The sequence below is a fragment of the Aulonocara sp. 'chitande type north' Nkhata Bay genome, linkage group LG5, assembly GCF_057382095.1.
Source record: "Aulonocara sp. 'chitande type north' Nkhata Bay isolate Kocher_YH1m ecotype deep benthic linkage group LG5, A_spYH_male_GT1.1, whole genome shotgun sequence".
NCBI lineage: Eukaryota > Metazoa > Chordata > Actinopteri > Cichliformes > Cichlidae > Aulonocara > Aulonocara sp. 'chitande type north' Nkhata Bay.
The window spans coordinates 22,573,640-22,586,908 of record NC_141348.1 but is presented as its reverse complement, the minus strand read 5'-3'; the positions used below and the strand labels follow the sequence as shown (position 1 = coordinate 22,586,908).

The 13,269-nt window shown below is 40.1% G+C and overlaps 1 protein-coding gene across 2 annotated transcripts in view; it reads right to left on the bottom strand.

Annotated features, from left to right (window-relative positions):
* LOC147330540 (inositol 1,4,5-trisphosphate-gated calcium channel ITPR1-like) overlaps positions 1–13,269 on the bottom strand; it is a 72,736-nt gene that overhangs the window by 25,159 nt on the left and 34,308 nt on the right. Inside the window, exons 35-41 of one of the 2 annotated variants that reach the window (XM_086292182.1) lie at positions 12,664–12,784; positions 12,366–12,550; positions 12,135–12,283; positions 11,934–12,045; positions 11,198–11,236; positions 3,321–3,368; positions 1,592–1,724 (exon numbers count right to left, since the gene is read on the bottom strand). In XM_086292182.1, the coding sequence (XP_086148308.1) occupies positions 1,592–1,724; positions 3,321–3,368; positions 11,198–11,236; positions 11,934–12,045; positions 12,135–12,283; positions 12,366–12,550; positions 12,664–12,784 (787 nt within the window). The remainder of the gene's footprint in view (positions 1–1,591; positions 1,725–3,320; positions 3,369–11,197; positions 11,237–11,933; positions 12,046–12,134; positions 12,284–12,365; positions 12,551–12,663; positions 12,785–13,269) is intronic. The other variant, XM_086292183.1, reaches the window with a different exon arrangement.

The following is a 13,269-nucleotide window of genomic DNA, read 5'->3' as shown; positions in this document are numbered from 1 at the left end:
CAAACACTAATTATCAGCATGGTGGTGGAGGGGTGATGATTTGGGCTTGTTTTGTAGATAGAGGACACGGGCACGTTGCAGTCACTAAGTCAGTCAAATACAAGGCCATCGCTTAGACACCTAAAGCTTGGCTGAAACTAGGTCATGCAACAGGACATTGACCCCAAAGCACAGCAATCAAAGTCCAGACCTCAACCAGAGTGAAATGCTGTGATGTGATCTTGACAGAGCTGTGCAAAAACAAGCACCCATGAATCTCAATGAACTGAGTTATTGCTGAAGTTATTGCTGCTAAAGGTGGTAAAAGTTACTGAATCATGGGGTGTACTTAGTTTTTCACTGCAAAATGTACAAACTTTTTTCTTTGTTAAAGAGTCCAAAAAGATGAACTTAAACAGGTCCCGAACATGCCGTGCTATCAATCCTTTACTAACCACCTGTGCAGTGCAACTGTCCAGTGGTGTGATTCATTGTACAAGCCTTTGCCTGTACATCCCCCCTTGAGGCCCAAGCTTCAAGCTACATATGGAATCTCAGTGTGGCTCTTGTTTCTGCAACAGGTGCAAAGTCTGTTTTCACAGGAAGTAGCAGCTTGTCACCTAGCAACAGTAAAAAGTGGATCATGGAGGGGATGGGTTTACTTCCTGCTGACTGGAAGTTTGCCAAAATGTTGGCACAAAAGGGAAAGATGGAGACCTGGGTACAACTTTAATCATCTCTGTTCTTGACTCCTGTTGAAAGAGCTTTTGTACAAACATCTGAGCTACTTATCACAAGGCTTAGTGAATCAGTGATGTCCTTTAAATCACTTGTCAAAACAGTTGTTTTTTTTGTGGTTTTTACTGTTATTGCCTTTTTTAAAATCTTAATTGCATTTATTTTCTGTTGATATTTTGTGTCCTCTTTTGTCTATCATTATTATCATTATTATTATTATTATTATTATTCAGTAGCATTCTTGCCACAGCAGATACAAAGTGTTCAGATTATTAGGTTAACAGACTCACAGCACATTGTACTGACACCAGCACAGTGTCCGTGTGTCCCCCGAATCTATATTATGATAAAATGTCTTACATCAAACATGGCAAAAATCAACCAATCGCTCAAAAAACAGAAGAAAATACACACATTGCTTTAGTATTTTGACTGCAGATAATAAAAAAGTAGCAATGTTATCAGGTAGTGATAAGAATATTTTGCTCTGCATGCTCAAAGGGCAGTTCACAGCCTGACTCAGGAGCTGATAACCAGCTCAGGGCCAGACAGATAAAGCCCCATCCTTATATAACAACCCAAAAAGAGGTTTGCCACACTACAACTTCAGAGGCAGGGAAAAAAAACGCAAAAGGTTCATCTAGACTTTGATCTTAAATAATAGTAGTTGTAGTCATGTTTGGCAGCACAATCCCCCTCCTCTTCAGCAGCATGCGTTTGGTAAATGCTTCACACAGACACCAGGTCTATTAGAGATACTGAAAGATGGGTTTCCTTGGCCTTTCATGCAGGAAGAAAACACCACTGAAAAGAATGAACAACAAACTTCCGTGCTGGTTGTTAGAGATGAGTAACAATCGTCGTTGCGTCCCACCTGATTGGCTTTTGCCCGGTCCAACCTGACCGAGGGGGCCATTGCTAAATGACGTCAGGCTGTCCCTCCGCCCACCACTCCTATGGAAGTTGCCATAGTAACGATTCACCAGAATCTGTCTCAGCACCTCGCCCTGCAAGAGAAGACAGAGAAGGACGTAATGATGTGATGTCTGTGGCGGGAGAGAGAGAAATAAAGAACAGCTTGTGTAACGGGACAACGTGCATCATTAATGATGCATTGTACATTTCTTTTCTCTGTGAAGACTGCAAGAAAACGCAGCCTCAGAGTAATACAGACTAAAGACAAGTTAAATAAAGAGTAAATTAAATCTCTAATAAAAGAAAAATTCCTAAAATTCCGTGCTGGACAAACTTTTAGGTATAGGATAAACTTTCTGATATTTACCGCCTACATTACAATATTGTTATGGGTTTCATCGCAGCAGTGACTCTGTGTAGTGACAATGTGAGGTCCTGATTTTCACTTAGACAGACCTGGGGCCAGCCCTCCCACACTGTGACTCATCCTCTGTCGAGCAGTCAGCAGCACGACTTTGGCGTTGTCATGGAAACCGCAGCCCATAGCTACCTGACAGACCTCCCATGGGATAAAGTGAAGGAAATGAAAGAGAAGGGTTTTTTTTGTGTTTGTGTGCAATTATGTGCAAATCATCAACTGTGGGTGGTCCTTGATAGACGACGGAGGAGTTATGTAAGCTCCGCTGCCATAGTTATGCTCCAGAGGTCAGGATTACTTTATGTAGGAGGTGCGGGGAACACTATTCTCATTGTTCATTGGTTGGAGGTTAATCAATGGTATGCATCGTGCTTAACGGCAAAGCACAATCAGATGGAGTCAGAAAATTATTCCCTGATCTCTAGAGTCGTGAGGCATGAGCCAAACCCTTATGGCATTTTGAACAGGAGGTTATCTAAACTGTCAATACAAAGCAACTCTATAACAAAGTCTTGCCACTCGCCACTATTAAGCAGCAGGCACAAACTTTTTGAAGCATTATCTAAATCAATATTAAATTTCGATGGTTATTGGGAAATGAAAAAGATCCAAATTTTGCGCTAAAATAAGTTTCATCCATCTTCGTCCCCCTGTAAGTTTTACCTCTACTATTTTTTACTTCAACATTTTTGCTGTTGAAAAATTCTTCCAAAAAGTAAAACAGGAGTTTCTCTGTGACATTCAAAAACATTCAATAACTCTAGGATATGAAAGGCCTTTGGAGGTAATAAAACCTTCACTGCTTATTTGGTAATAACTATATGCAAGATGCCAGGAGTCAGGATACACATATTTAATGATTGGATGAATGGTCAGTGATTAAACCTGTGTGAAAAATGTTTTCCTCTAGGAGATTAGTCCTATATATTGATGAACCCATCAGTGGCGGCCTCTAAAAATACTGATTAGACACAGACATGCCTGAGGCTCTGTAAAGTCTCTGCTTTGTCATAAACACCATTAGAGAGAGAATGCAGAGGAAAAACATGTTTTCCTTCATCAGTTACACAATCACCATGACTGATCACTTGGCTGTTGCTTAAAACACTAAAAGAAGAGTTCTCATAAACCTAGAAGGCAAAAAGAATCAGGTCACAAAGTGGGAATTTTTCATTCTATATGCATGACTGCTTTACATGTAAATCTCAGTATGAATCTGTCTAGTGTTGGGGTTTTCAGTTAGGTTGCCATGCTCTTAAAAAGTACCTACCCTCTTTTGGTCCTCCACCAACTTCTCAGGCTGGTTGTTATCCAGCTGCTGCGTGCAGTGAGTAGTGTGCGCATAGTGGTTGAACAAATACAAACACAGGGTTAGTATTCATGCAGCACAGAGAAGGCAATTGTCAGGTTAATTACCACATCTTGTACCTATTCAGCTGTTTCAAGTGGCCATGCAAAGGTCTGCTCGGTGTGACTTGCTATGCTTTTACTGGTAGGTCAGAAACCGAGGAAACATTATGGCTACGTTTAGGAGAGCTGTGATAGGAGATGTGTACTGCGGTGACTGTGTTGAAATTCTCCAGTGGATGTTTTGTTCATTTTCTGAATTCCCTGCAGAAACAAAACTGTAACCTTTTTCACACATTGGGCTCAGAGATTAAAGGTTCAAAGGTGTTTAGACACTTACGCATGAAGTTAAAACCACTGAATCAATGAACCATGACGTTCTGTTCAAATACACACCCGGCTTTGAAAAACATGCTAGGTTAATGCTGCCTATATCAGCCTAGAACGCTATTGAAAAATAGGTGCTTAATCTCAATTTTAATAAAGGTTATCATTCTAAACTTTATCAGTCTTGTTTTTTTTTGTTTGTTTTTTTTTTATCTTCCTTGAGGATGATGCCCTCCAAGTCTTTACTGCTTCACTTAAACTCTTGCTTTTGGTATTTCATATGCAGTCTTTGGGTAGTGAAACACATGCCCAGTAGGATTGAGATCAGATAAAAGACTCAGCCAATCGCCAAAATGATGAAATCTTGTCCAGTGACCTTTTGCTTATTTGGCCAAATCTGAGTCTGCAGGATGTTTCTGTCTACCTCTCTGTTGGCATATTGCTTTTTTCAGCAAAAAAAACCCAAACAAAAAACAAATAAATGCCAGTGGACAGGTTTTATTTAGAGCCACAATAGCTTAAACTTTACATTCATTTAACCGTAACCAGACCTGTTTTGTGAGGGAAGCATCATGTAGTGAATCCTTTGCAGATTATTGTCATGTCTTCTCTTCAGTTTTGACCACAAAACATCAACGCCTACATCCAGAGAATCAGTCATAACGTGCATTTTTCAGCAGAATTGCGCTTCTTGCATACCTGCTTGTTTGCTATTTCCTTTCTTTTTCTACTTTGTTTTTCTATTCACAGCTAGTTTCTTCTGAATTGATGCAACACAGCTATTATTGAGAACTCTGACCAAGTTTGTTCATTTTTAAATCTTCAGTTGTATGTGCTCTTCATACAAACAGCCTGCTCTATTTGAGTTTAAATGCCAGATCTTAACTCTTAGTCAAAAAGTTTTGATGCATGATCAAGGATCCAGGTAAGGAAATCCAGAAAGTTGATTCTTTTCATCTGGATGTAGTGTTTTCAGTGGGAGAAACTTTTTGTCACTCATCCAAGTGACTCGGAGACCAAGACTAAAGAAGTCGTTTAGTCAGAAACCAACTTTCCGTTAAACATAAATTGGTCAACTGTCCAACTGATTTTGGATTTTTGCAACTTGGATAACGTGTGTATAAATGGCCATTTCCCCTCAAACAGTTCTTTCAGTGGTGAAAAAGGGCAACCAGCCTAAAACTGAGGATATGCACTTTAGCCTAGTCTGAAAAACAAACAAACAATATTGTAACTTTTCTAATGAGCCATCAAGTTTTTTAAAAGTATAGTCCAACCTGCTGGATAATATGGTTTTTCACTATTGAGTTGGGAGACCAATATAATTTTCTCATATGGCTTTTCTTTTTAAATATGAAAACTCTGCAGCTGAACTTATCATAGCTTAAAGAATGACAAAAGTCAACTATAAAAAAAGTGTAGCTCTGTCTAAAAAAAAAATAAAAAAATCCAAGTATGTTTTTTAAGTTTGTTTTAAATGATCACATGCCCCAATGAAGGATAAAAAAAACATTTTGCTTTTTGAAAACATTCATGCTGACCATTTTGATCATCGTCTGAAGGAGTCATAGAGACAAAGTCTACAGTACTCTTTCTGTAAAAACTGTATGAGTCAAAAGAACGTTACTTTCAACTTTAAAATTTCCACTTTGCTTCCGCAGATAGTATTTACTTTCTGAGTTATGGACAGTAACTCAATGCAGGATTTCCTGTGAAAGAGCCAGTAAATCTGAAAGTCTGATTTCACTTACTCAGACAGTTGATTTCAAGCTAAATTGAAGTTTCAACTCATAAAAAAATATATGCATGAGGTCACTTATGTATATATTTTCCCTTTTCCATTATTGCCTTCAATAAGGGAAGTAATTACTTTATTCTGATTCAGTAAAAGGACTAGATGCTACAATCCCTGATGGTGCATATGATACAAATGCATTAGAAAGGTATAACTTTTTTAATGTTCATATGCACCCTAGATGCCATTGAAAACCCTACAGTTCCTAAGGCTTATTGTTGGCTTGCTGCATGAAGTATAAGGGCTTCTTGGTTGGTTGAATTGCAGTGTCACAAGTCTGTTACTGGACTGTTCTCCAAAATATACAATTATCATTTTAATAACTTAGACCTTCCCCACCGTGCTCCCCTCCTAAAACACACACACACACACACACACACACACACACACACACACACGAACCAAAACTGAAATCACACTGCAACTGTCAGGTAGTCAGGAATGGGAAAATACAAATGAGGTGAGAGGTTCTCAGTTTGAACTATGCTATGAGTAGGACATGACAAAAAGTGCAATGATCCACTCCAGTAATATAGAGATGCATTGTGTTCCTATTTTTAATTCCTAAAGTCCTATTGGCAGAACCAAAACAGTGGCAGTTCAGATCAGATTAATATTAAAATTCAGTAACTATATAATTCTTCTGTTCACTGGGGAAAAATTCAACCAGAGTAAGCTACTGCTGTGCATACATTGTTATGTAAAAGGACAGTGTAAGAGGGCAAGAGAGGGGAAAAGACAGGAGAGGGGCGATGAGGTTAGAGTTACATAATCACTCTAAAAGAAACCAGGCCACTAAACCAATGACAGAGATGCTTGCAGAAGCCATCTGTTACCAAAAACACAGTGGGCAACAAGAAAACCAGTGAAAGGCAGAGACAGAATTAATAAAAAAAAAGAAACATGCTATGAGTATGTTTTCATGTATTCATGTGAGCTGAAGCTGAACTCAAGAGTATGATGATCAGAGGTTTGCTCAGATACTCACATAAACTCCTCTTGATTGATTAAATGTTTCTAGCAAGTTGCACCTGGACCAGATGCTTTTGGTAGTCATCAACATGCTTTGGGCATATGTTTTCTTGGCAGAATTCAAAGGGTTCATTTAAAATCGTTGGTTTCCTGGCATAGACCAGGCTTTTAAATGTAGAATACAAACTTTCAATAGGGTTGAGGTCAGGTTTTGGGAAGGCTTTTTCCAGAAGCTTAATGTTAGCTTATTTTTCTTTTCCAAAACCTGTTTTGAATAGTTTGTGGGATTATTTTCCTGTTGAAATACACAGTTGTGTCCAAGTTTTACTGTCTAGCTATTTGGAGGTTGAGCAATCTGCCAGTACCACTGGTAGCAAAACAGACCCAGAGCATGATGCTACTGCCACCATACATGACAGTACAGTGTTCTTAGTTTTGAAAGCCTCACTTTTACTCCAGCGGGCATATCTCTTGTCATTATCTGACCATAAAACCTTTTCTTTGTCTCGTCCATGTGGGCAGCTGCAAATTTTAGTCAAGCTTGAAGGGGTCGATTTTGGAGCAGGGGCTTCTTTCTTGGTTGGCACCCTCTCAGTCCATGGCGATGTAAAACATCAGTGGAACATCAGTGTCACTGTGGACAGTGACACTGATGTTACAGCAGTTTCCAGTTCATGTCAGGCTTGAGCCTTGGTGGTTACTGGGTTGTTTCTGAACATCCAAACCAATTTCCACCCATCTGAGTGTAACATTTTGGGTCTTTTCCCAGACCTCAGCAAAGTGGTGACACATCGAATAAGTGCATTGTCTCTTTCAAATAGCAACTAATACTTGTTAACTTTTGTTTTTATGTTCTAGAATTTTGTTATGAAGCACTTTGTGATGTTTATCTTGAAATGTTCAATACATTTAAAATTTTACATACTTTTTTAAACACGATTGTTTGAACTGATGATCTTGGAATCTGACCTACTCAACTTGTGTAAATGTTCACTTCTTAGATCTTCACTGAGGTCTTTGGGCTTTCCCATTGTTCTCAGTATGTGTCAATCCAATGAGTGCTGTCAACAAGCTACCAACTGTAATCAAGCAGGATTGCATATGAGAAGTTAACAGACCTTGTGCAGTTAAAACATACTGTATAACCTTGCGCACCACTATCAAGCCTGTATGCACTTTTGATCCTGTGTGGATTACAGCTGAACCAGAATAGATTCAGACAGGTGGATTCAATATTTAAAAGTTATGAAAGATATATGCTGTACAACACTTTTCTACTTACTTATAAAGGCTTTTGCATACATTTTTGTGTCATCAAAAGCTCTGCAAGTATTCAAAGATACGCAAAAATTGCTAACATGAATGTCAAGCAGTAAAGGAGGAGGCTAAAGAACACCCTGAGTATATCTGATGTGGCATAGTTAACACACACACACACACACACACACACACACACACACACACACACACACCCTTAAAAGAATACAGGTTTTTAACCCTTTACTCTTAAACATAACATCTTCACAGTTAAGAATATCTCCCCAAATCAGAATAAAAAGCAGGACTGTTTTCAGTTATGTGACCGTTCTAATGTGTTCTAACATGTTTCTTAACAGGAAAATGAGATACGCATTTTGTTTGTTGGTGTGTGCGTGTGGGTGGGGGTGAAAAAGCACAATGAGACAGAGCAAGAAAGAGAAAGTGACAGACGGAGACACAGCAAGAAAAGAAGAAAGGGAAAACACAGAATATACTCATGAGTTCTTTGGAATAGCTGAAATGCAAATAGTGGGATTTTAGCACATGGCATCAAAAAGCGACACAATTAAGTCTAGCCTGAATCTTGCAGGTTTTAAAATGATTATCTGTGCATAAGCAGCAGCTATGACCTATGAAATCTACTGATTCTAATGTTTCCAGCACTTCTGATGATGATCAAAAAGCTTATGCCTTCTGCTCATTGCAACAATTATTTCATATGAAGAGTATTATTGAGCGAGGTGTGATATGAGACGTGGCTTGGGTTCTCAGTGTTAAGCCTTTTTGACAAACACAACAGCTGATCCCAGCAGCAGATATAACAGAGTTTAGCATCAGGTTGGGGGCTACGCATGCACACGCTGGAGGATCAGCATCTTTCACAAGTCTATCGACATGTTTTCCCTGTCACTACATCAAACCACAATGCAAAACGCTGATCAGAGTAGATATATGCTTCTCACCACCCCCCGACCTCACCACAACGACCACAGGCTAACCCCTCACGTCTGCCACATCCGCCCAAACTACAGTATATTCCACCAAACTGGAATCTCCCCAGGGCAAACCCCTCGATCAGTCTCACACCTCTCAGTTGAACATAAAAGGAAGAAAGTATGCAGACACACATGCACGTACCAAAAAATTCATGCTAATTTACGTGTGTGTGTTTTCTTTTTTCTCTGACAGTGCATAAATAAACACATCTTTGCAGGTGGAGGCTGAGTCATGTTTAAACCAGCGGTGAATGACATGAAAACTGGGGTTTACCACTCGACTGCTTGTTATGGGCAGACAGTAGAGCAGACTTAAATTAAAAGGCTGTGCTCTGTCATTTACATTGTAGCTGACCCACTTCTATACCAGAGCTGTAAAACAAATTTCTGTCTTGACCAGAGATGGAAAAACCTGCTGTGAGAAAATGTGTTAAGTAGATATAAATAAAGCAAGTCAAAAAAGCAAGATTACTCTTGCAAGCCACAGGAAGAAACAGTGCAGTGAAAGGGATGATACAAGCCTTATTTTCCAACATGGAAGGCTTGCATAACTGCTTTGCCTAGACCACACACACACGCACACACATCAGGGCAGGTGAAGCCTGAGAGTAGAAAGCCTAACACTGTATCCTGAATTCCTCTGGCTCTTACATAACTCTGACAGTCAAAGAGCAATGAATTAAGCTGATATTCATCTCGGTGACATTTAGCAATGGGATAGTACGCACACATCAGTGAGGCCAGAAATATACCTCGAGCCGTCTCTGTTTCCATTTCACCATTTCAAAAAATGCCTCCATAATACTTTGCAGACACTGCTGCATAAATCGACTTCATGTGACCCACATAAACTCTGTTTCCTGTTAAACACAAACGCACAAACATGTATCCTTCTTCTATACCATATATAATGCTATTCTGCTTTGCTCAAAGATCAACAGAAGAGACAAGAGCCAGCTACGCACTTTCATATCACACCTACGCAAACATTCACAGCCAACTTCATTACGTTTACACAGAGCGGGTGTGTGTTTGCATCCATGTGAGAAAAGGTGCGAGTGGAAGTGGGGTGGGGGGGGGGGGGGGGGGGGGGGATTTGGAGCAGTTAAGGAATTGTGTCACAATGATTTAATGGGGCCAAAAGGGGGAAAGAGGTGAGAAGAAATATGAAGATCGGCACGGGTTTCCACTTTCCTGCCACTCTTACACAGGAGCAGCTTTTCACGTGTAGACAGCCAGACAGAGATGCAGCACATGAGAGAAACTCATACAGCCCCCACCTCACTTCCCCCCCACAGGTGTGCACATGCACATGTATGCGTGCGCACACAACTGCTCTGTGGATAAACAGCTCCTCAACACTTTTATTGGCAATTACTGCTGAAGGTCACACATCAGCGGCGGGGCTGAGTTCCAGGAAAAAAAAAAGCCTGGTTCTTATGTAACCTCAGCCCAGAGTTGGCAGGCACCCAGGAATCGTGCAGCTCGCAAGCAAGGAAAACTAGGACACAGCCTCAGTGACTGCCTCAGCCCTTCACAGCCCAACACGTTCATTAATAGGCGCATATACAGAGCACGCACACAGTCAGAGCGCCCCCTATTGGAGCAGGAGATACTGGGGAGACACCCAGCCCCCCTTCCCAAAGGAATATAAAAATATAAAAAGGAAAGGGCAATGAATAATCTTCATGAGAACAGAGTGAGAGGAAATTAAGCAATGGGAAATCTCATGGTTTTAATAGATTAATCTTTATATTATCATCAGCTTTTTAGTGTTTGGGGTTTTTTGTGTGATGTTTGTCATATGGTCATTGCATTCTGCACTCTCATGTCTATTCAGTTTTTTTGTCAGTCTCTTATCGGTATTTCTGTTGCATCAGTCCGTTAATCTTAAAGATGATTTCAGTTTCTGTAAAATTGTGTTATTTCTATAGTCTTCCCTTGTAGCTAATCTATATCAAAATATAACTTCTTGACCCCGCTTTTCACAGGGCTGCAGTTTATTACATAAAAAGATAACTCCCTTAACTGGACCTGAATACAGTAAATGTGTGCAAAAATGACTTTCAACCAACACTTTGGCAAAAAGTCATGTACAGTGCAAGGACACTGAGTGGATACAAATATAGCACTGGCACATAGCCCAACCAGTAAGTGACTACCTTGGAAAATGGAAGCTCAGTTGAGCAACCTGCAGTCAGCAACAGAACACATCTCCCAGCCTCTCTTTTTTCTCACGTTTTCAGTTCTACACACCGTTTTATAGCAGACAATGCAGCAGGTGTTTAAGACAGAATTGGTCTATGACTGTTTGTTACCAGCTGTGCCCAAACCCCCACACAGCCAAAGCAGCTGCTACAGTAGGCTAATGTTAAAGTACAGCTAATATAGTTTCACAGATGTAACAGATGCTCTGGGAAACAAGGGCATGAATGGAAGATAAAGAGAAACAACCTTAGGCATATCCATCTCATCATCAAAGGCCCTGAGCTGAAAGAGAACAGAGGGTTTCAGGGGTTAGATAACAATGCAGGAAGCAGGAAGTTAAGGCAGAGGTCAATGATAAAGCATGTCATGTTAGTTAAGTGAGTTAACACTGCTGAAAAAAAAAAATCTAATTCAGGAGCACAGATACAGTGCCATATCCATGTGCAGTATTTTTGCATGGATATTAGGAAAAGTGAGTATAATTAGTACAGTCTCACACAGCAGTGACCACCCCTGTTTAACTGAAAACCAAGGACAAGCCAAATCCCTTCAAAAAACTGGTTGGGGTACGTGTGATGCAGTATGTGTGTATATAGTGTAAACTCTATATAACTACACAAAAGATTTGATGAAATCATTTTCATATATAAAATCATAGTAAACATTGTATCAGATTGCTGTTTTTGTGTGAGGACTTGCCTTTTGAAAATGCATCATTTTAGGAGTTTTGTGCTTCACTTTTAGTTAAAACGAATGAAACTTAGTTGCTGAAAAGTTTTTTTTTTTTTGTTTTTTTTTAAACCCGGCACTTTAAAAGACATAAAAAATAGCAAGAAACTATCAACATCTTTTATTCTAAACCTGCGTTGATACAGTAAAGTATATACAATGTAAAAAATGTACAGTCATACCGCCTACAGTGAAGTGAATCATCTCCCCATAGAAATACAATATGCCTGTGCTTTGCAGCATCTCCTACCTTCTCTCCATAACCTCTGTCCTTAGTCATCATCTCCCGAAGCGTTTGCAAAACTTTAATGCACAGTCTCTCCTCATTTTCCTCCAGCAGCTGCTTGGTATGTTTGATCAGCCTGCAAATGAACATTAGAGCTTTAGTCTCAATCCTAATGAGGGCCTTTACGCTTTAATTGTAAATTTCATCGATCGCAGCATTCCTTACTTGCATATAAATCCTCCGCTCTCGCACTTCTTGCGCGAGTCTGTGTTCTCAGGGAAGAGCAGCTCAGGCCGATGCAGCACATCCACCAGAACGGACAACTCAGCCTGGACCAGCGGACGAAGACGGTCTTCGAGAGCGGACACGATGTCCTATATTACAGATAAAGCAACACCCTGAAGGTTTTTGTGCAATATAGAGACATAAAGCAGCGCAAACTCAAACAAACCTAACCTGCAGCCTCTCTATGATATTCCTGTAATCCCTTGACGCGGTCACTATAGAGTCTCTGCGTGCAGCGTTGCGAGCAGTAAGTCTCCAGCTCATGGCTGTCTTCTGAACGATGTTATTGGATTTCACAAACAGGTTGTTCACCTGGTTGTCCAGGTCCACAGGTATGGCTATTGCTCTGCCTTTGGCTGGTGGATTCAGAAAGACATACAACATTAGTGTCAAATCGCTTTAGGATTAATATAAACTGTTAAACCTTTTGAATATGATGGACTGATTTTGAGAAAGACCTTGGTCTTACCAACATCAGAGAGCACTTTGATACAGCTCTCAACATGACCCTTCTGCACTGGCATCAACCAGTTGCAGTGATAGGCCCTGAAGACAGCCTGCAGCAGCTGCACAAAAACTGGTTGCCTGGTCTGGGTAAAAAAATAAGAAGAATAAGAGAAAAACAAGTGAAACTGTAGTTTATTCTTGATTGAAGTTTTCTGATAGATGTGTCTCACACGCACACACAGTGCTGTACCTGAGCTGCTGTGATATTACTGTGCTAATCCCCGCATGCTATTGTGGTCAGTTGCTACTGCTAACCCATCAAGCAGACCTTTGCCCAAAACGCACCTGTGAAAATCTTTCATATTGTTTAAAAAAAGAAAGAAATCTTAGCACCCAGATCTTCTGTGCCCTTATTTAAATTGTAACCGATACCTGAAATATTTTCCCCAAAAGAGAAGCCTGAAGAGCACAGAAAACATACAGCAGGTGACAAATTAAATAGCAAACCAAGATATAGTAAGGGGTTAGGCCAACATTGTGCCACAAGAGCAGCTTAAATGTGCCTTTGTTAGCTCTCTGAAACACTACTCGAGCAATGAATGCTATTCTTTGAAGTTATTTCATTAGA